This window comes from Abrus precatorius, unplaced genomic scaffold (genome assembly GCF_003935025.1).
Source record: "Abrus precatorius isolate BTA unplaced genomic scaffold, Abrus_2018 Scaffold6, whole genome shotgun sequence".
Lineage (NCBI taxonomy): Eukaryota > Viridiplantae > Streptophyta > Magnoliopsida > Fabales > Fabaceae > Abrus > Abrus precatorius.
In genome coordinates, this window is record NW_020874406.1 from 13,845,125 (window position 1) to 13,867,777 (window position 22,653).

General features: G+C 32.4%; 3 protein-coding genes across 4 annotated transcripts; 1 reads left to right on the forward strand and 2 right to left on the reverse strand.

The window, feature by feature from the left end:
- Positions 1 to 4,080: 4,080 nt before the first annotated feature.
- On the forward strand, positions 4,081 to 6,799 carry LOC113868577 (formyltetrahydrofolate deformylase 1, mitochondrial-like). 2 transcript variants are annotated; one of them, XM_027504274.1, is made up of 8 exons: positions 4,081 to 4,293; positions 4,381 to 4,493; positions 4,569 to 4,719; positions 4,986 to 5,059; positions 5,143 to 5,302; positions 5,579 to 5,677; positions 5,800 to 5,886; positions 6,469 to 6,799. In XM_027504274.1, exons 1-8 carry the CDS (start codon positions 4,126 to 4,128, stop codon positions 6,613 to 6,615), a joined length of 999 nt encoding a protein of 332 aa, XP_027360075.1. In that variant the 5' UTR covers positions 4,081 to 4,125; the 3' UTR covers positions 6,616 to 6,799. The 2 variants fall into 2 exon arrangements, with proteins under 2 accessions (XP_027360075.1, XP_027360074.1); XM_027504273.1 differs by having other exon boundaries at positions 4,381 to 4,719; positions 6,469 to 6,752.
- A 527-nt stretch (positions 6,800 to 7,326) lies between these two features.
- Positions 7,327 to 9,480, reverse strand: LOC113868576 (VAN3-binding protein-like). The gene is made up of 6 exons (XM_027504271.1): positions 9,107 to 9,480; positions 8,361 to 8,751; positions 8,107 to 8,283; positions 7,932 to 7,981; positions 7,778 to 7,835; positions 7,327 to 7,696 (listed from the first exon to the last, which is right to left on the reverse strand). Exons 1-6 carry the CDS (start codon positions 9,377 to 9,379, stop codon positions 7,458 to 7,460), a joined length of 1,188 nt encoding a protein of 395 aa, XP_027360072.1. The 5' UTR covers positions 9,380 to 9,480; the 3' UTR covers positions 7,327 to 7,457.
- Positions 9,481 to 15,244: 5,764 nt separating this feature from the next.
- On the reverse strand, positions 15,245 to 22,440 carry LOC113868431 (phosphatidylserine decarboxylase proenzyme 1, mitochondrial). The gene is made up of 12 exons (XM_027504004.1): positions 22,159 to 22,440; positions 21,743 to 21,831; positions 20,939 to 20,992; positions 20,744 to 20,809; positions 20,213 to 20,273; positions 19,928 to 20,037; positions 19,586 to 19,833; positions 18,554 to 18,660; positions 17,098 to 17,165; positions 16,316 to 16,393; positions 15,831 to 15,953; positions 15,245 to 15,581 (listed from the first exon to the last, which is right to left on the reverse strand). Exons 1-12 carry the CDS (start codon positions 22,304 to 22,306, stop codon positions 15,423 to 15,425), a joined length of 1,311 nt encoding a protein of 436 aa, XP_027359805.1. The 5' UTR covers positions 22,307 to 22,440; the 3' UTR covers positions 15,245 to 15,422.
- Between the last annotated feature and the right edge of the window lie 213 nt (positions 22,441 to 22,653).

Sequence of the window (22,653 nt, forward strand, 5' to 3'; positions counted from 1 at the left end):
AAGAAAAAGCACCAATGGATAATAATGCACCAAAGATTTCTTCTAGACAAGATAAAACAACAACAACATGGAATGATAAAAATACAGAAATTTTAATCTATACTATTCTTGAGCAAGCAAATCGTGGTGAACGCAATGACAATAAACTTGACTAAAGCGAGGTGGAGGGGTGCTAGAGCACATTTTAAGACTATGAGTGGGTTAAACTATGATGACCTTTAAATTAAGAACAAATGGGATTCACTGAAAACTAAATGAGGTATTTGGAACCAAATATTTGGAAGAGAAACTGGCCTTGGTTAGAGAGTCGATGCATTAGATGATTGGTGGGAAAGAAAGATTCAGGTAGGTTTCAAAAAAATTAAATAATAAAAACTATAATGATTTTATATTTAGTTTAGTCTTACTTATATTAAGTGTGTGCTTAGTCCTTGTAAGAGGATCCTAGAGCAGCACAATTTTGATTTAAGGGATTAAAATTTAAATATGAATTGATCTCCCTATTTGCTCCTGGCACTACCACTAGTGAATATGCGTGGGCACCATCCTCTTGATGTTTACTTACAAATGTTGAAAATTTAGATTCTAATAAGGGTTCAGTTGATAGTGAAGACCTTGGAATTTGTGCTAATGTTAATGTTAACATGAATGATGGTGCTAGTGTTAGTGGAGCTAGTGTCCGTGGTAGTTTTGATTTTGGATCATTTTCTTTAAACAATTCTAAAGGTAGTTCTTTGAGTGGACAAAAAAAGGAAAAGAGAAGGACCAATGATACCTAGAAAGGGTAAGGGTAAGCAAACACAATAGCACAAAATGAATGGTTTCCTTAAAAGACTTGTGAGAGCATTTGAGTCACGCCCTTCAAATGTTGATGTTGCTAAAAATGCTGACATGAGTGATCCTTCTTCCATTATCAATGTCATGAAGGAAGTTAAAAACTTGCCTAGCATGATACCTAGTTCAGATATGCTTTCTAAATGTAGTCACATCTTGAAAGATCGAGCCACAAGGCAAATGTTCATGGCTCTTAATGATGAAGAGTCCAAGCTTAACTATCTGTTGTATGAAATCAGCTTGACTAAGTAGCATGTACTCTAGTCTATTTTGAAAGTTGTTGACTAGACAACCTATATGCTCTCATTTTGTATTATGTAATTAAGTTAATGATATATGAAACTAGGTTATCATGTAATTTTTATGATTTTATAATATAATTATGTTCTTATTATGTAATTATGATACTATTTTTATGACATTTATCTATTTGACTCATAACTTCACTCCATCTTCTTGCAAAATGATTATTCTAACCTCATCACAAAATGATGATGACTTGGATGAGGATGTTGCCAAAGATAACATGGAAGATGACATGAAATTCTTGATGGCAGCAACAACCATTTTGGTTATTGATCATAGTTTAAAGTACTTATGCAAAGAACTATGTCGAACTGGTAAATTAACTGGGCATAATTGGGTTCGAGAAATATTATATGGCCATCAAATTTGTTGTCATGAAATGTTTTAAATGGAAAAACATGTTTTTCACGCCTTTTGTGAAAAATTAATTGAGCATGGGTTGAAGGTAACTAAAAATATTGGAGTTTTAGAGATGGTTGTCATGTTTTTAAATGTTGTTGGACACATGATAGGTAATAGGATGATCCAAGAAAGATTTTAGTACTCTGGAGAAACTATTAGTAGATGCTTTCACAAAGTTTTGATTGCACGTTTGAAGCTATCAATGGAATTGATTAAGCCGTAGGATCCTTTTTTAAGAATATCCATACAAAGATTCAACGTGACTTGAGATATTGGCCTTATTTCAAGGACTGCATTGGAGCGATTGACAGGACTTATGTGCCATGTGTAGTACCTCCTAGTGAGCATAGAAGATTTGTCAGTAAAAAATGTTATACATTTCAAAATATCATGGCAATATGTGATTGGGATATATGTTTCACGTTTGCATTAGCTGGGTGGAAAGGTAGAGCACATGATGCTAGGATTTTTCATGAAGCATTGCATGATTCTTCGTTCAAATTTCCACATCCTCCGTAGGTTTGCATTATAACTAATAATTTTTATTTTGCATTTGACTTGTTCTAATTGGTTATATTTGTTTTTATATATCTCATTTTTATAAAACATTTATGGTTAGGTAAATATTATTTGGTTGATGCTGGATATCCAACCCCTCTTGGATACTTAGGACCTTATAAATGTGAACGGTATCACCTTCCTAATTTTAGGCGAGCTACCAACTTTAATAGCGACAATAAAATTTATAATTATTTACATTCTAGTTTGCAGGGGACCATAGAAAGAACATTTGATGTATGGAAGAATAGATTTGCGATACTAAACCGTATGCAAAAATTTAAATATTCAACTCAAGTTCAGATAGTTATTGCTACAATAGGAATATATAACTTTATTAGACAAAATAGTCTCATTGATGCTGAATTTACAAGAATCGATTCTAAAGAGAATTTCATCAACACTGATGATGAGTATGACAATGATAATGATGCAAGTCTACTTGAAAATATGCCATCATCTAGGTCCTCGCCATATATGGATCAAATATGAGATTTAATCAGGGATGAGATTGCTGAAGCTTTTGTGAAGAATTAGTTATATTATAGTATCTTAACATATGTAATTGACAAGTTGTAACATACTTGTAGTGCTTGAATCATATTTGAACCTTCTTTTAAATTCTGAATTATATTATTTTGTAAACTTATTAAGGATATGGAAATTTAGGATTGCGATTTATCTTTTATTTTTATTTCTTTCAATCCTTTTCTATGAATTTATCTGGTTATTGAATCAGCATATGAATTTTAGACCCAGTTACTAATTATCTAGTTTTTATTTAAACCAATTCATGTTTATTTTGTTTTGATCAATTTCAAAAATCAAAACTAATTGCAACTAAAATATCAATCACTAATGAAAATAAAAATAAAATAATTGACACAATCTGAACATAATAAATTATGTTAAAAATCATTTGTTCAAACTAATTCATACCTCTTTTAGTAATTTTCTACTAAAAGTTATCTTTTTTATATCATTCAAACATAACAAATTATGTTAAAAATCACTTTTCAGCAAACATACTCAAATAAAAACAGATTCTACACATAATGAATTCTATACATAATTAATTCTATACATAATCAATTCTTTAAATAATCTAATTTTTATAGCTATTCCAAATATGCTCTAATACTAATATTTTATTCATTTATTTGAATATCAATTAAATATAAATATATAAGTAAAAAATATTAATTTAAATTTTTGAATTAAGTTTTGTTAATCTATATTCAAAACATTTTTGATCTTTTTGCTAACAAAAAATCTACTCTATTTTATAGGATTTTGTTAACACTAATCTTTAGGATTGAGTTTAAGTTTTTAAAAATAAAAAGTTTTTATTAAAAAATAATGCATGTATTATATTAAAGTTATAAAAGTGTAATAAATAATTTTTATTTTAATAAAATATTATTATAATTAATTATTTACTCTTAGTCCTAAGAGTTAAAATTAATATGTTATATTTTATAATTTTTTTTATCTTATCTTCAAATGAATAAATAAAGTATTAATGTTAAATTTTTTTATTTTTTTATTGTATATCAATTTATATAAAATATTTTAAAAAAACTTTTTTATAAGAAATTTTCTATATATTTGAAATTGATTTATGTAATTAACATATCCTTATAGGAATATATTTTTTACGTTTCAATCATTATTAATAAAACCTTATCAACACTTGAATTTTTAAAAATCCTAGAGTTATCACCTTCACCTCTTAACCGAAATAATGAAGAAGTCCACACACATAATGAAAGGAAAGAATAAACTCCCTGTGTATATCTCCTCCCACTGTTTTGGACCACACATGTATAGTCTAGGAAAATCATTTTTCCATTGTTTTGGACCAAGTATATATAGCCTGTTAAATAAAGTCATTTTCCATAGTTTTAGACCACGTATATCTTTTCCCACTATTTTTGATACGAATAAAGGAATACATTGTACACGCGTAGTGTGACGACAAGCAAAAACCCACCAAATAGATTAATTTTGAGACAGCTAAATGAAATGGGCATCGTACGAAGATTTTGTTCTAGTTGGAAACTCCACCAAGTTGTTAGATTAAATAGCAGGAACAGATACAGTTATAGTTCCTTTAATAAATCTGTTGATCCCCCAAACCCATCATGTTCCAATTCCTTCCTCACTCATGGAATCCACGTGTTTCACTGCCCTGTAAGCCGCATTCTCCATCTCTTTCTAATCTTCCAACGTTAATTTTCATATCACCGTACAATGTCAAGTGAATTCGTTTTATGATAGGATTCTGTTGGAATTGTTGCCAAGTTATCGGATTGCATTGCCTCTAGGGGAGGCAACATTCTCGCTGCTGATGTTTTTGTACCTCAAAATAAACAAGTCTTCTACTCTAGAACGTATACTCTCAATATCGTCTTTTTATATGCATCTTGTTTTACACACAGTACAATTTATGTTGGTCATTACTGCAGTGTTTTCGTTTTTGATCCTGTTACATGGCCTCGATTGCAAATGGAGGAGGATTTCCTAAAGCTCTCCAAAACATTCAGTGCCATGAGATCTGTTATAAGGGTGCCAGCTCTGGATCCTAAATATAAGATTGCTCTTCTTGCATCAAAGCAGGTATGGTTTGTTAATGTTCTTCTCATGTTATCTTATCAATACATTATTTGATTTTAGTCTCTATATTTAACAAAAATGACGTAATCTTAGTCTTTATGAAAGGATAAAATTATGTGATTTTTATAATTTTTAAATATTAAAACTAAATATTTTTTATATGAATTAAAACAATTAAACAAAAATGGTGATGTTTTTAGGGATCAATTGCTTGTTTAAGTATATATGTGTGTGTGTGTGATAAGTAAAGCTTCTCTTTATTGTTGCAGGACCACTGCCTGATAGATTCATTGCATGGATGGCAGGATGGGAGACTCCCAGTGGACATCACTTGTGTAATTAGGTGGAATTTCAGAAAGTATATGTCTCTTTTATTTTTTTTATTTTTAATCTTTTTGTTATCATCTTATGTGATGCATTCAACAGTAACCATGATAGAGGTCCAGAAAGCGAAGTGATTCGTTTTCTTGAAATGCACGGTACTCCTTACCATTATTTAAGAACTACAACAGAGAATAAAAGAGAAGGGGAGATCTTGGAGCTGGTTAGAAATACTGATTTTTTAGTGCTTGCGAGGTATATGCAGGTAAATAACTTATTGGAGTTCAGGCTCTCTTTATGTTTATCACTGTTTCAATATTTAACAGTTTGTGGTGTAATTGTTTTACTCTTGAAAATAGTAAGGCATTTTATCTACAGAATCGACTCTTCTCTACCGGTATAAGATGGAAATATAAGTGTTATTTATGATTATCATCTATAGTGTTTGCTAAAACGATTGTGATGATGCCCAGTATTAAATTGAAGAGTAACATGGATTCATTCTTTTTTAAGTAATTTTTTCATTGATTTATTTGTGCAGATATTATCCAGCGTCTTCCTAAGGAGTTATGGGAAGGATATAATTAACATCCACCATGGCTTGTTGCCATCATTTAGGGGTAGCAATCCATCTAAACAGGTGGTCTTCCTGTATTTCATGGGTTAGATATTTGCCAATTACTAACAATTTGTTATGTGTTGTTCGGTGTTTCCTTGCTAATTATGTGAGAACGTGTTTAATATGAATGATTATCTCTGCAGGCCTTTGATGCAGGTGTGAAATTAATCGGTGCAACATGTCACTTTGTGACTGAAGGACTTGATGCTGGACCTATAATTGAACAAATGGTGAGCATAATTTTTTAGTACTTGTTTATTTTTTAATTACATTTTAATCAATTAGTTGGTTCCTCTATTACATTTCATGAGAAAGTATGATGAATTAGGTGGATGTCATTTGTTTACTTTTAACTTTCTTTGATGGTGGAGAGTAGGATTTTTGACAAGTGTTTGTTTTTCTGTTATACGTGCATTGGTGTCATTATTGAATTAGGTTATGGGGAAAGAAAACATGTATTGTGCTAGCCAAATCTCAAATTTGACTTCAGTTTTAACATCATGCGAGATTTATGTTATTTGAAGTGAATTTCTTTATAGATGCTCATAGAATTTTGGTCTTGTCCTATTTTAAAATAAAGGACATTTATTTGACTACTAGATGTAATAAAATAAGCATTCATATAGCACAGCCTTAAGCACTAATTCGATAACATATGAAGAGTGATTAGTCTTCTTGGAATTGGGCTTAAAAGCTTGTCATTTTGTTCAAAATGCTCGAAGTAATTTAAATTTGTGCATCTCTTACTTATATTTTCAACCAACCGTGGAACTTCTTTAATTTTTAACAAACTGGTTGAATCTCAATTGTAGGTTGAGAGAGTTTCCCATAGAGACAACTTGCAGAGCTTTGTGCAGAAATCAGAGAACCTTGAGAAACAATGTTTGTCAAGGGCTATCAGATCTTATTGTGAGCTTCGACTATTGCCATATGAAGAAAAGAATACCGTTGTATTTTAATGGCAAACAACAATTATAATGTACCCAAATGAGTGCATCTCTACATGTTTGTATAATTGTTTACTTGAAAAGCTCGTATTATTCCACTTCATTTGCAAGAATGATATGTAAAAAGGAAAATGCTAAAAGAATAAAGATGACCAATGTGATATTCAAATATCAATCATTCTAAAAAAAGTATAATTCATGAATCCGAATTTATGCATTCACAATTCTTGTCCCAAAACTTAATCCATTAAGCTAACTCTAAAGAACAACAATCTAACAAGGTGGATTCAAAATTAAATTTTCAGTGCTATTTTTCTTGTGGGGGTAAATAAAAATCTAGGAGGTTAAGAGATACTCGGTTTAGCACTTAATTTTTAGTTTTTAAAATCATCTATCATTCGAGACATAATATAAATCTCTATTAACAGAAACTATTGTGATCACATAAAAATGGTGATTGAGTGATTTATTTTCAGGGTTATACGTTGTAGTTTTGGACTTTGGCACTCATCTTTTAATAAAAGAAGCTATTCTCAGCGGATAATTTAACTAAAAGAAAAAGGAAGACGTTGAATACGAAAATTCTGACATGTTAAACAATTTTTAGCACTTATTTGTCGGTAACAAAATCGTCTAGGCAACCCCTGCAATTGACATTGTTCGTTTGCTACTGTATTGTAGAGGAAGAGCACTTTTAGGAGTTTAATTATTTGGCAAAATTCTATATATTCAACTTATGTAGAGCCTTGAACATATACAATTAATCTTATCTGACTCAAATCGAATTAACCGGATCTCCATGTCCGGATACAGGGCCTAGACCAAAAAAAACGGCATATACAATGAAAACAAAATCATGTGCTGCTACTAATATTTAAAAATTCAAGAGAACGCTCTGTTCCTTCAACAGAGTTGACTCGACGAAGTAAAAACTCTACCCCATCAACCCATTTTTGCTTGTGGTGTTTGCTCTCACACTTAAATTCTAGAAGACCTTGTGCAGTTTTGAGTCCAAAATAAAGCTCCTCTGACGCTTCCCTTTCTTTTCTATAAGGCCATGCAGTTTCTTTATCACAGACTCCATAAACGACAGCTGCTACAACACACGTTACACAGAATTAGAGTTTTAAATTGCATTGTTGTTAAAGAGTTTTTTAATACTAGAAACGCTCACATTTATTCTTCTTGGAGAAGGCTCCTCCAACGTGCTTGCTTTTGATCTTAATTTTGACCTGAAAAACAAAATAAAACTAATTTCTTATCTTCGCGAAAGAACCCGCCACCACACGAAAATGCGCTTGTTTGTTGTTAGGCCTGGATTAATGTACCTGACATTTCTTGTTGATGTAAACATGGACATGTTTCCATCGTAATGCACCTGAAATAATAAAGCAAAGCAACCTTAGAAACAGTGAATTTGTGTTGAAGACTCAGGTAACTCATTATAAAGAGTATTCTAGTCATATTAATAGAGCAAATTACACGCGTTCTTAAAGCAATTACCTTTTTCAGTGACCTGCAACAAATCCCCAACGCATGGAGGATAACGCTCCCGCATTTGTCCCTCAAAAGCAGGAACCCAATGCGTTTCTGCTATCACCTTATCATAGGGACTTATAGACGCATTCTTCTTCGCCTCTTTTGGCAATCTTGCTGTCAAAGCTGCTTCTGCTCGCAAAGCTGAATTAAACAATGTTGCAGGAAATGAAAATTGAATATTCATAAACAATTTTCAACTAGAGAGATTGAAAAAGTACCTGTTGCAGCTGCAGCTGTAAGAGTCATTAGATCACCCGGCGTTTGAATATCAACCGCAGACCTCACCGTGGAAGCTACGCGCTCATGATCTGCGCCAGCTTGCTCTGCCATTTCAACGCAATATGATGCTAAGAGTTGGGTGGCAGAAGCCAAAGCAACGTCCAATTTAGAATGAGAGCCACCTCCACCACCAGGGTCCTCTGTTGCAGCCACAGCAGCCAAGGCTGAGGCTAGTCCTGCTATAGATAGCGCAGAATGCACACGCGCATTTTCTAGACGCGCCCGGTCTTTCCTTTTTGTGATGTATGTATTTCCATGCTGCTTCTGATGTAACCATTTTCCAATTGTTCCCATCCTTCGACAATTACTGGAAGGTATGATCTTTCCTGGCTGCAAAAGAGGCCCACAACACATAGTGCATGTTTGGTATGAGATTAACTCTAAAAAATAATCGCTTATTTTTTTAAAAAAAAGTTGAATCAAACACGCACTTAGAATACAATACATCATGCATGCATTTTTTAATATCAATTTTGTTAGTTTTTTGTTGTTTTTTTTTTTTAAATTATCTTGTGACCTTGTTAGAAAACAATAGGTAATATAATGCATTAATACTGCTAAAATAATTTTTTTTTTTGTAATGCATTATTATCCTGTGGCATTGTTCATTTAATCAATTATTGATGCAATAATGCAAATGGGTATGAGGGGAAGGGGAAAGTTGGAGGAGGAGGAGATGGCATACTGCTAATTGAGGTGCAGAAATGGTTTCTGGCAATGTGTCTGGACTCTTATCGAGAAACGTTTGCTTTTGTTTCTCTGAGAGAGCCTTTGAAATTTCCGAAGCAGAGAGACTCCATGACCTGGATAAGAACTCCATAGGCTCACGAGGTGTGGGTGGTTCAGGTATTGCTGGCAAGGATGACACCATTTTGAATTGCTCATTTTCCTGCACATCCTCTAACTCTAACCCATGACATGACCCATTTTTCCAAGATGGAAATAAACCCCCTTCCATTTTTTTCGTTCTAACTAGTTCAATTCTGAATGCTCCAATCACTTGAAAATTGTAATCGTTGTGTGTACGATTTTGTCCAATAGCTGTTACATTTATAGGCACGCAACAAAGAACCAAAAGGGTTAGTATGTAAAAAGCTAAGTGATAGCTAGATTCCAGAAGACAGAAGTAAAAGTGAAGGCTACAAGATGTTTGAATACTGTTTCTGTTTGTACTTAGTATAGAGCAACAGAACAAGATTGGTACTAATAATCCATGCCTAACTATTCAAAATCTCCACTGAATTGATCTTATATATAAAAGATGAAACAAGAAAACCCAAGAAAAACTTCAGCCAAATCTCTAGGCAAACTTCAAAAGCTCGCAGAGTTGAATCTATAAACTTTGATAATCTAAGAGAATAAATTTTAAAAATCCCAATTTAGACCTCAACAAATTTCAAAAGCAGACTATTTGATAAACCAATTTGTAGTCCCAAAAGAAAGAATTTGAGAAGAAACCTGCTTAATTTCCGAAGCCTGCACCCTCGATGAAGAGAAGCTAATGTTAAGACCAAGCTGGTAGCTTCAGTCTCAAATAAATGAGATAGGACTTGGAAGCAACGAAGAAGAAGAGGAATAGATTCCAAGAACACTGATCGAAGTCTTGTGCTCTGAACCGCCACAAATTCAGGTGGAACGTGGAAGATAATTAAACAAAACAAGACAGACAGTACAGTATTTACTAAGGTTTGAAAAACTACGTATGCTGTAAATTTAAGAAAACATAATCCTGGAGAACCGGGTATGGTTCATGCAGGGCACTCCTGTCGATAACGCATAATTTTTTTAGGAAAATGATTTTGGAGCACAAAAATTTAATGCCTTTATTTTTGTGGTGGGCTTTTGAGACACTGTATTTTAAAAAGATAAAAATAATTATATGTTTTTTTGGATGTATAAATACAATGTCACGTATGACATTAATATTTTCATGTTCAAATAATGTAATTATTTTTTATAAAGTAGAAAAAGTACATGGATATAGCAAGAACTAATGGTAGAAGAATACTTGGACGTGTGATGTGTCTTTTTATAACGCGGATTTAGGGCGCTACGTACGTGTACTTTCAGTTGTTGGAGATTGGAATAAAATGTATGCACTGTGCAGTGCAAGACTGGTCAATGACGGTGGAGGTCGGTGTTGTTATCTTCCTTCTCTCATTCATTCCCAGCTCCCCTCTCTTCTACGATCTTTAGATAACCAGTCACTCATTTGAGAATTTAAAATTAAGGTGCAATACTCATAAAAGGGAGGGAAAATCACAGGATCGTGTTTTTTCCTTCTATGTCTTTATAATGCTTCAATGCGCCAAAAAGTCCTTGCATTGGTCTTTCCATATTTGGATATAAATTTAAATTATGTTTAACATTAAATTCATTAACATGTGATCTATTCTAAAATTAAAAATGTTGAAACGTGATTTTAATAAATTTTTAAACATGTTTTTAGATCCTCAACAGCTTTTTGTTTTAGTAGTAAAATATACCATTAAATATGTATTTAATGGTTATAACAACTCTTAGTATTTATATAATTAGTCAATTTCCCATTTTAAAACAATTAATATAATTTTACTTTAACAAAGAAGCTGGAGAGAGAGAGTAGTCGGAGAGAATGTAGATTTTTTTGGACATGGATTGGATAGGAGATCCATGCAAAACGAGTAGGATGAATCAATTTTTTTTTGGGCAATGAGGTGTGTCTCCGTCTTAAACGAATGCCACAAATTTGAAGTTTTGAACTATCGATAGGGATAAGACTCCAGTCCAATGAACACTAAATGGAGTTTTGGAAGTACTGATAAAGGTAAGACTCGAATGCAAACACAAATAATAAGTAACAACATTGGTACATTAGCGCACATGTCCAATATTATTTGAATAAAACAGCACTTCTTTTAGTTATATAAATAGAAAAAGAAAAAGCTGCAAAACTTGTTTGGTTCGACCTGTTCCTATCATTCAACTGAGTAATGCTGTTTAAAACCAAGGATGTCACACGGATCCAATTACACAGAAACAAAAGCAACCATATAGAAGAGTATTTGCAGGTCTCGAGAAAAGCTAGCACAGAACAACTATCCAATATCCATCTAGCTTACCCGTGCTGTCCCATATATGTTATGTATAAACCTAGAATTCTGTGACAGTCAAATGCAGTGTGCTAAATTAATCTCCAATTGTTAATATCACATGAGATGAACAAGATATTATATTAACTTTTTGCCATGAATGATATGAAAAAACAATACTTTGGAGTTACGCCATAGTCGTATTATAAAGCAGAAAAGAGAGAGAGGTGTAAGAAATGTGAAAAATAAGTTACTCGAATCATATATAGCATATAATAATATATATGCCACAACATAATATAGTGTGAAATATTTTTAACAATTCTTCGATATGCACGACTACGTCGTGTTTCAATAAGATAAATCCTCTACGAGTGAAAGGTTGTATAATATTTGGTTTTTGTCTTAATATAAAAGAATGAAAAGGAAAAAAAAATGGTTTGTGGAGAATTAGCTTTACTTGGATTTAGTCCGAATAGTTAAGTTTATCTTTCATGATCTTGACATTGTAATTTCACCTGATTATATTTAAAATTCCCACAAGAAAGCGAAATAACTCTGAATAGGAATTTTTTTTGTTTTTGTTTTTGTTTTTTGGCTATTATAGGAATTTGTTTTTATCCACCCCACCTTAGTATAATTGTATAAAGTAGATAATACAAAAATTGAAATCAATAAATTACTCATTAATCGGATTAGATTGAGAAATTTACTTTCATACTTAAAAATCATTGTAAGAAATAAATATTTTATTTTATTTTATATTTGAAGTGCCTTGGAAATAAATGGCAAACATTTTTTATTTTACATTTTAAAATTAATTAGATTAAGTAGAATAAACAAATAAATACGGATATTATTATAAATTTAATAATTAAAACTAAATAAAATTCACTCAAATTCAATAATGTCTGGATATATGTCTATTAACTCCAAACGCGTTCCGAATTCAGAAGTTAAAATTCTGTAACATCTAAGTGATCGTAAATTTGGTGAAATATGACGTGAAACTAAATGCATGCTAAATTTGAGTAGAATAACAAATACACACAACTTAAATTAGTGACTCATGAAAAATTTCATAATCCAATTAGTTTTGTTTAAAATATTATAAATAGAATCAATTCTTAAAAGCAGTGATTGTAAGCATGCTTGATGAATACAAGTGATACCATACACATCAAAACATTATTTACTGTCATTATTTTTTTTATATTTAAGGATCAAAATACCTATTTTTGATATAAACTTATGAAAATACGACCAACATCAATTAGTCCAAGTGATAAAGGGTTTCATTTTTTAAAAATAAATAAGATTTTAAATTAAAATTTTGTGTATTAAACAAATATTAAGAGAACTTTATTTTCTCAAGTGAGGACTCCTAATTCGACTCGAGTCAACGAAGATATAAACATGAGAAAAGAAATTAGAAAATGTTAAATATTGAGTTGTTCTTTTAGACAGACTTCTAGGGTATAGTATTATTCTCTATCTTATCGAAGCAGTACTCGTACAAAATACGAATACTAATTCAAGAAATGTTACAAGATTCTTCAGACTAATTTATTCTTATGATAGGAAGGTATTAATTCAAACTACGTGTCTTTTCATTTTCTCTTTTATAAAGCAGAATTATGTAAAGGTCACTTTGAATGAATTGTTTTCGTGGCAACAGCAGGCATTCGCTTTCAATGGGCCATTCTGAAAAGTAGTAATCACAGGCTGTTGTTGAGCCATTTGTAGAACAAGAATGTGTCGATGTTATAATGGAGGTTTTATCGTGCAAGTTAGGCGCACAAATACACAATTCATGTGACAATGTCTTATAGCACAACTGGATGTACTGACACACATCTTCAACCTAAATATAAATGAAAATTACATCTTACCAACTAGTTGTTCGCATCGGTCAACAAAATTCAAGTGCATATTTGCGGTATATGCACCATAAGGCATCTCAATTTCTATTCCCGATAGAATTTAAATGCTTTATAAGTGGCCCCATAATTTTTACAGAAAATTTATTCTTATAATTTTGTATAATTATTTTTATGACTAAAAGAAGATAAGAGAAAAATGTGTGGAATAAGATAATTGAAGTAAAACAATAAATTAAAAAATATTTTAAAAAAATGCATGTAAAAAAATATATATGATACTTAGTCGGAACCACCATTATGACGATCGGAATCGTATTACCTGTCGGTTACATGATATTTCGAAGCAACCGCGTGCCCTCTAACCAGATACAAACTCTTTCTTTCAAGTTTCGTGTTTGGCCATTAATCACTTATGCTCACTGTTTTGCGTTTGGACAAAGGAGTGAATGAATGAGAAGAGAAGAAAATTGAAAATTTAATCCCTTTTCTCTCTCCCTCGTCAGAATCAGGTCCAAAAATAGGAATCTTTTAGTATTGGAAGACATTGAAGGATGCGAAGTGGGGCCCAGCGACTCATCTTCATGCGTGTTGCTATTCCAGGAACAAGGTTTTGATATAGACTTAGTGATGAAAAAGAGCTGCTCAAAATTTGTGGATTTGGATTATTGAAAGTTCGTTTAATGGGTTTAATTGTAATAAATGCAAATCCCAACTTTCTCAAAGTGGTGAGATGCGGTTTGTTGACTCTGAAATAGGGCTTTCATCTCATTTCGTGCATCTAAAAAAAAAAATTCCGAGGAAAATTTTCATCTCCCGGCTCTTGTTGACCTGTTCTAATATTTATTTCGTCTCACTAGTTTGGTCAAGTATACATTTTGTATGAAATAATATTATACTTATATTGATCTCATCTGTTTGGAAATATATACTGTAGAATATATATCAGTTTTAGTTTCATCTTTTTTTTAATATATAATGTTAGAATATATATATATTATTGGAGTTCAAACTATTAATTTTTTATAAAATTCAAGTTGAGCAGGATTAAGGTTCATAAATATCCTTGTTTACTATTAAAACATTGATGTCTTTTTCTCTGAGGATATTTGAATTTTTGGGATTTGTCTTTCCAAGGGAATAAGACCTTAGCGGCTGTTAGTAATTATTCTATTTATTTATTTTATCTGTTTGTTTAAGATGATAACATGAACAAAAAGAAATGTAATTAATATCTTCATAGATATTAAAATTATTTTTAATTTCTCAATATGACTTTTACTCTCATTTATGTATGTATATAAAATAATTTTAAAATATTTAAAGATAATGACATAGTTGAAAAATTACTTACTAATATTATTTGAATTTCTTAGTGATTAGATAAATAGAGCAATAAAGCAATGCCAGAGCTATAAAGCAATAATATTCCAAAAATGTAGTTATAATGGCGCTGTTTAGATATTGCAGGGTATTGTTTAGATATGAACATGGCACTGATCTTCTTCCTATTCTTCAATTATGCATGGGTTATCCTCACAGTGCTACCGCAGAATCCTAAACCTTGAAAGTATCCCAATTTCAAAACATAATTGTCTCAAAACTATGCTGCTAGCTGTTCGAATTTGAATTTTGTAACACTTTAAGCTAGAATTAATTACTGAGGGTCCACAAGGTTCGATTTCGTTCTATATGAACAATAAGACATCAACATCAAAATATCGATGGACCATTAATATAGAATTTAGATCCAATCTTGTTACTAAATAATATTAAATAAAAAAAACACAATTTTTTTTATTAAATAAAGACTACTTAATTGATTGTAAGTTCAATAATTTAAGTTGATAAAAATTATATCTTCTTCTCTCCAATATCATCTTAATAATACGGGATGATTCAAATCCATTAATATCAAATATTAATCATAGTTTCGAGTAAGTGGTACTAAAGATTCTTCATATAAAATATCGAAAATACTTTAAACATCACCAGTCTGGGGCAGCGTATATTTCACAAATATAATGAGCTGCACACAAAATTAACTTTGTCACGAACAATGCCACCTCCCTAGAGCCTCACCAACACGAATTCTATCCCCGCCTTTGACACAGAACTGGAACTCTTGAGATGAATCGCCCTCGTGGAGTTTCGAAATTGGAGCTTGGAAAACAAGCACAACTGTTGATCCCATGTTGAAAGCACCTAACTGGGGTAAAAAAAAAAGCCACAGAATTACATCATGCCAAATCTAATTGATAGCTCATTGCTCACAAGTAGTTTAAGCAGAGTAAACGAAAAGGAACCAAAATTCAACAACACCTCTACAACTCTACAAATTCTTAAAAAAAAATTACGAGGTTTTCCAAGTATACATTTTGTAGTTTGTATTTATTTGAATTTTTTACAGTGAATGGAGCACATAAGTTCCAAAAGACAATTAAATCACACTTCTAACCTCATCTCCTTTTTTAAGCATTCTACCAACACCTTCACATTCATAAACCCGTTCTTCAGGGGGCTCTGAATGTAGAAACTTCTTCATTGGCTTGTTTGTCTGAAGTTCGGGCTCAATGAAAAGCTGCAATGTTAGAGTTTAAACTGAAGACATTAGTGAAAAATCCAGTCAATCACAGCATATTACAAGTCATCCCAGCCAATGGGCTATCTTTAAATATTGGATCTGCCGGCTTTTATTTTTTTAACTTATTATTATTATTATTATCTTTAAAAGGAAAACTTGCCGTTGGATGCATGAAAACTCATACAGACAAGCATAATTGCATGTGAAAGCATGTTTAGTGAACTTATTGGGAAATAAAAGTAAGATTTACAAAATTAACAACTAATTTAGTCTTTTCCCAAATCGCTAACTTTTACAATATAACCCTAATTTTTACTTAGGACATTATTATTTGCATCCTTAAGAAACTGTGGGCAAACCTCAATTGACCCAATATTTGTGGCACCAATTGCAGCAAGTGCCATAAACCCTTCCTGCCATAGACCTTCAAGAATAACCTGAACAATTTGTAGAGTGAGAGTCAATAGTCAGGACTCCGTAGGTAATCATAAATTGAAGAGTGAAAGAATTTAATCAGAGTGTCATAACATAAATCAAGTCCACTGAGAATTGTAAAGGTAAATAACATCCAAGGCAAAATAAAGGTTATAATTTGAGAAGACCGATGTAATGAACTTATTTATGAAGAAGGAACCATTAGCTACTTGAGCCATTAATCCTGTTATAAAGTGGTGGATCATTAACGATTTTATGACAGGACTCACTACCTGGTTAATGGTAAATAGTAATTCTCTCCAAAATAAAATCAAGACAAGGGCAAAAGAAAAGATTAGGAATTTTCCCGAAGGTCATTTGGAGTATTGTTTACACCTAGAGAGAATTCCACGCCTGCCAGAACTAAAACTCATCAAATTTAATTACTTCCCTGGAAAAATATTCAAATGAGAAAAATAGGTAAATTCAGAGAAAGGCTTGCATTTAGACAACAAGTGGAACAGCTTGTAGTTTATTTTAAGAAATAAATTCATTTTTCGGGAGCATAACTTTTCAAAGTTATAGATCAATGTAGAATTGAGGAAAAAGTCTTCAATTTCTATTTAAATTGCAAAAATAAATGATAAAATAAAAACATGAGACATTGAAATGAAAACTGATAGAAGACAGGCACAATTTGCAGACATTGCCATCAGATATAAATTACCCTCTCATTCTCTATATAGAGATTTCTAATTGTTCTTGTAGCACGTTCATTCAAGGGATAAAGTCGGCCTGTGACATAAACAATAAATCAAACAATTAATTAATGCGCTGCATGATAGCAAACATATGCAAAACTTGAAAACCTACAGTTGTACTTCATTATTTTCTCCCACTGGTTCAAATAATTATTTTCATAATATGTATAATGAAGGGGTAGTTTTGATTTGCAGAGCTTTATAAAACACTTATCCACCCTAAATCTAAAACTGCACCTGGACCCATCAGCAGCAATCAAACATAAAAGGTGCCCCAGAGGAAGAGAAAAAAGGAAGAAGAATAAGAACATGTTTGTTTCCCTTTTTAAAAACAGTTTTCTGTTTCTAAAAATAAAATACAATACAATACAAATTTATATTGTATTTTATTTTTTTAAATAGAAAACTGTTTTTAAAAAGAGAAACAAACATGCTCTAAGCAATTTGAAATGAAGAAGCCACATATGCAAGTTGTAATGAAGTTTTAAGATTGTTTCCTTGCAAGGTATATTCCTAATGATCACTGAAAGAAATTACTTGGCTGTCTAAAAAAACAGAAGAGAGCATAACTAACAATGAATTAGCTTTTCTTTAACTCAAGAACTAACATATATTATATGATATATGGTGAACTAATCCACATTCCTTTTGGAAGGGTTTCTGTTATGATTCAAGCCCACAAGAGCTTATCCCAAAAAAATGCCTTATTGGGTGATAAAGCTTCATAATAAGTATCACATTGAATGTATTTCTTGGCTCATTGCAGACATATACTGTTGAATTTAGGTTTTAAACTTAATTCAACCCCAAAAGCTAGTTCATAACATTGGAGGGTCAGGTTAACTGCCTTGGGAAATTCGTAAGGCCAGATTTATCTTTTTATGTCAAGGGTGGCCTAATATCAAATTTATGATAGACTTTGATACTATATTTAATTGGGGCTTAAAGTCTAACTAAACCCCAAAATCTAGTTTGTAAGGTGAGAATTGTTTTTTTAGCCTTTATAAGCTCTCATTTAGTCATTCTATAGTCAATGTGAGATTTCAACACAAAATCTTTCAAATGCTAGGATTTAGAATGACCACTTTAGGGATCCATTTAGGATGGCTTTCACTTGGATCCTTGTGATGCAAGTAGCCTTTTCTTTGGTTGCTCCTTCCCAATTTGCATCCACTTTAGGCATCAATTGCCATAATCCAAGGCCCTGTGGAGAGTCCATCCCCAAAAAATTGCATATTCATATGAGAGAGTTTCAAGGCTCAAGTACTAAGCCTCTAACTTTGCTCAATGATGGATGTAACAATTTGGTCGTAACAATAAACACAGGTTCAGTGATATAGTTATACAAACAGTTAAAACAGATTAGCACAAGGTATTATTCTCAGTTTATTAAGCTGTTAAGGCTTGTATAAGATGGTTTACCAGAAAAATGCCTGCGTACTAGAATGTTCCAGTCAGCTGGGGAGTGTATCCGATGGTAATCTCCAGGCTTCAAGTAAATCACACAGTAAAAAAGGCCTCTCTTTGGGCTGAAATGGGAAATTTTAATGATGTATGGACCGTCAGGCACTACATTCAGTTTCTTTAACAACAAAAATTAGCAAATACATTGCTTTTCCAGAGATCAATGCAAAACAATCATATACATATATCGCAAAAAGGTTACATTTTTGGTAATATGCGTAAAATATATCAGCACGAAATGCATGCTTCTAAACTCTGAAGGCAATAAGAGTATTAAGATACAAAATTTGCATGTTATGTAGTTCAAAATTCAAATTACTCTTAAAGTTTGCTTTACAATGAAGAGAAATGCTAGCAATATACTCCAAAAAACACTCTTGGTTATTAGCTGTTTTTTAAAAAAATTACAAAAATCACACAGGTTTCACTCTTAATTTAATGATTCTCTGGTATACTTTTGTAATTTTCAATAATTTTTAACCAATAATTAAAAGTGTGTTAAAAAAGGGGTGTTTATGTTTCTAGCACTCCTCTATAGTAAAACACTAATACAAACCACGCTAAAAAAGCAGGGCTCATTTCTTGAAAACATGACAAAAAATCGTTGTTTTTTATTAAAAAGAAGAAATTTTCTCGTTATGATTTTACAGCACTCTTAGGCTCTTATTCTATCAAGTCAAGCAATCCTGCTTTCTATTACAGCTAGGCTGCAAGCTTGCTAAATTATAAGTCTCCATTAGTTGAAGCCAATATGCCATAAGTACTCAAATGATGGTTACAAACACCAATGATAATATGTATGGTGAAAAAGAATTACCAGTAGATACATGATGAAGATTTAGGAGTTAATTTGAGAGGATTAACAGATAAACATATCAATCTCTGATTTTCTTCAATAACCATACTTTTTTTAAATGCAAATGGTTAAAACCAGATATAATAAGACATTGGCAGTTGAAAGCAATTAGAAATACATCATCATCAAATTACCGTGATGTTGGGTCCCAAACTTTTGGCGAAGCCAATGAAACCCTCCACCATGATTTCTTGTTCTTCTCAGTAGTAGTTATTGATTCACTGTGCTCCTCTTGCACATCACCATCAGCTGTTGTTGGAAGGGAAGGGCTTGCACCAAGAAGAGAAAAAACAGAATATGAAAACCCTTTTACTTGTTCAATCATTGCCCCTGCTCCCTTCAACTCCCCAAATCTTAAAACTATGCCATCTACAGGACTAACCTGCAGAAAATAATATGGTCAAACAGGTTATGTATCAACTGCAAATGGCACAAACAAAGACATTTGAGATTTCCAAATAGCTGTTACCAGTTACCAGACACTGTGAATAAGCATCAATAGGCCTGGAACCTTCTTTCAAAGCCCGACCAAAGAAATCCCTTAAAGAGGTATACTTGTCTAGAGGTAAAGCAGCTTCTTCCAAATCTGAGATGTCCATAGGGATTAGGAATTTAGGATCATATTTACACAAATTTTAGATCATAATTTATCTTATCATGAACAAATTCTGCCAGTTTCATGATATGATGGTTACAGGAGCATATTAAAAGGAAATAAAGAATACATTAACATTAAAACAAAGGGGGAAAAGTTATCATACTTGAATGGAATGCTCGAGCCCAAGCTTTATAAACATACGGCCTTAGCCACACTGGTATTTCCTGAAATTTTTATGAAAAAATAAAGTCATAAAAATAATATAAACATGCAGAATCATTTTCAAATTTAATAGTGTCAGATTCAAATTGATAGAAGGAGAGAGAAAAGTACTATATAAACAAATATAGTTAGAAATCTTGAAAAATATGCTGCATTGATTTTTATCTTCTTGTACTTTTTTTTTTCTAATTAGGATCCCTGTTCAGCTTGTCCTCCTTTACTATATACATTTCCTCTTTTTCTTCTCATAATATTGCTTTTTTCTCACAAAAAAGAAAAGAAAAGAAAAGAGTCAATTGTTTATTTCTACATCAGGTCTCTTATGCTTAAACAACTCAAAATATTGTTTCTCTGTGTTCTTACTACCAGTTGCAATGGATGTGTAACATAATTGCAAGCACAACAAATAAGATTACAACTTAATAAATATATATTAAAAAAAGGATACTCAAATATAATGTTGACTTCTTACCATGCTTGTCAAGTATCCCCAACATCTAGAAATTGAACGCAGAGGCAGTATTCTCAAAAATGTAGCCTAGTGTTGACAAGGTCATAGCACACATCTCAGAGTTGAAACAGATATGTGTAATGATACACAAACAATTCAACTTTTTTTGGGGGGTAGAAGGGAGGGTGAGGGGGTGGGTAAATGTAAAAAGTTTACCTTTACATCAGGTTGGAACTCCAACTCAATTCCTTTCTCCCTCATCTCTTCAGTCTGCCACAGGGGTAAACAATTTTATTCTGTAGTGTATGTAAACTACAAATCAAATAAGGGCTACAATTTCAATTAAGCAAAATAACACAAACAGAAAATCCTACAAATGAAATGTGAAAAATTTTCCAGTATCATGACTGAAAACACTGTTCAAGAGTGGTACAAACAGAAGGCCTCACACATGACAAGTGGTCATCTCTACCAGCAAAGAAGTTGCAACTTCTCATTAGTCTTGAGTGTTAAAGAACATTTTTGTTTTTCATCATTTTTATTTATTTATTTTTGCAGTTCCATAATAACAATAGACTAAACAAAATAAGGAGTAAAAAAAAAAAAAGGACCCGATGGCCTTAATCAATCACTGACAATGACATAGCGCCTGTTTGTATTATCATTTCTCCGACACATTTAAAGGAAGAAGAAGATCGTCTTAATCCAACCACGTTTGTAATGTGGCTGCCAGGATTGGGTTTTGAGCAACTGTGGTTGGGCATAAAACAAACAGGCTCATAGACCATGCAATTGTAAAATACTACCAGATATACCAGCAAACAGACCCCAAGTAGCATGTGAGGGAGATATCGGGGGAGCTGCGGTCTGTGAACCTATCATAGCCAATGTAAGGCAAGCAGAGAAATGCAAAGTAACCACTGATGATGTTGTAAAAAGAATCAGCAGTGCAACCAAAATTTACCGTTGGCTACTACTCTAATGCACATGCATTACGAGTAATCAAATTAAAAAACGTACCTTCTTGTCATCATAGAGTCGTCGGGCATGGAGAACACCAAGCATCAGAATGGTAGCAACTGTTGCCCCAGGTACAAGAAAAGAATCCCCTGCACACTTTCATAGCAATAAGCTCAAAGCTTCTAAACATGGATAGTACGCAAAATATAGCAATCAAGATTATATTAATTCAGACCAGATCATATACTTCGAAAATTTACAATTCTATACTTGTTTCCTTGTAAATATTACGACTATCACAGCAAAACATTCTGCAAAACACTACTCATGTGTACGTGTAGCTTATCATAGTTCAGCATTCAGCTTCAATTTAAGGTTTAGCCAATCGTAAATTTATTCATCGTGTTTACGACAGTTCAACTCGTGCTTTGGCAAGAAGGCGCGTGGACTGAGATGTGAGTGGAGAAGCAACTAACCTTGAGAATTTCCACTTCCGCCATTGACAGAAGCACGAGCTTGAGGTGTTTGAAACTTTTTTGCGAAGGAAGTGAAGCAGCGTGTGTGGTTAAAGGGACGAGTATGGTGCGGGAGTAGAAGGAACCTGTGCGAAACCCTATATTTCATTTTTGCACTTTATGGAAAAGAGATGTATAGTGTTAGTTTTTTAGTCTAAAAGGAGAGCGTTGCGAAATGTAATGTTCTATTTTGATTAACCCACTAGCACAGCGGGGAAGAGTAGCTACGATGCGGCGCTCCGCTTCGTCACTAACAGTTATCTTGGGGTCATTATTTGAACCCCTTTGGTTGTTATACTCAGTACAAGGGTGCGTGTTGTTTCTACATAGATACACGACTTTGGAAATTTAAGATTAGGTAAGATGTGTTTTAATTTTTCAAAAATATTATTTATTATCGTTTTTATTTTTTTTATAATGTGATATGACATGTAAAATTAAATATATTATATTTAT

What these genes read in the sequence shown, in the direction of transcription:
- LOC113868577 (XM_027504273.1), top strand. Translation starts at nt 4,126, where the DNA reads ATGGGCATCGTACGAAGATTTTGTTCTAGTTGGAAACTCCACCAAGTT. An exon ending in TCCACGTGTTTCACTGCCCT is followed by an intron (nt 4,294 to 4,380) that starts GTAAGCCGCATT and finishes GTTTTATGATAG; the next exon opens with GATTCTGTTGGAATTGTTGC. An exon ending in TGCTTGCGAGGTATATGCAG is followed by an intron (nt 5,303 to 5,578) that starts GTAAATAACTTA and finishes TTATTTGTGCAG; the next exon opens with ATATTATCCAGCGTCTTCCT.
- LOC113868576 (XM_027504271.1), bottom strand. Translation starts at nt 9,379, where the DNA reads ATGGAAGGGGGTTTATTTCCATCTTGGAAAAATGGGTCATGTCATGGG. An exon ending in TACAGCTGCAGCTGCAACAG is followed by an intron (nt 8,284 to 8,360) that starts GTACTTTTTCAA and finishes TGTTTAATTCAG; the next exon opens with CTTTGCGAGCAGAAGCAGCT. An exon ending in GTTGCAGGTCACTGAAAAAG is followed by an intron (nt 7,982 to 8,106) that starts GTAATTGCTTTA and finishes TTATTATTTCAG; the next exon opens with GTGCATTACGATGGAAACAT.
- LOC113868431 (XM_027504004.1), bottom strand. Translation starts at nt 22,306, where the DNA reads ATGAAATATAGGGTTTCGCACAGGTTCCTTCTACTCCCGCACCATACT. An exon ending in ATGCTTATTCACAGTGTCTG is followed by an intron (nt 19,834 to 19,927) that starts GTAACTGGTAAC and finishes TATTTTCTGCAG; the next exon opens with GTTAGTCCTGTAGATGGCAT. An exon ending in TGCTTAAAAAAGGAGATGAG is followed by an intron (nt 15,582 to 15,830) that starts GTTAGAAGTGTG and finishes TTTTTACCCCAG; the next exon opens with TTAGGTGCTTTCAACATGGG.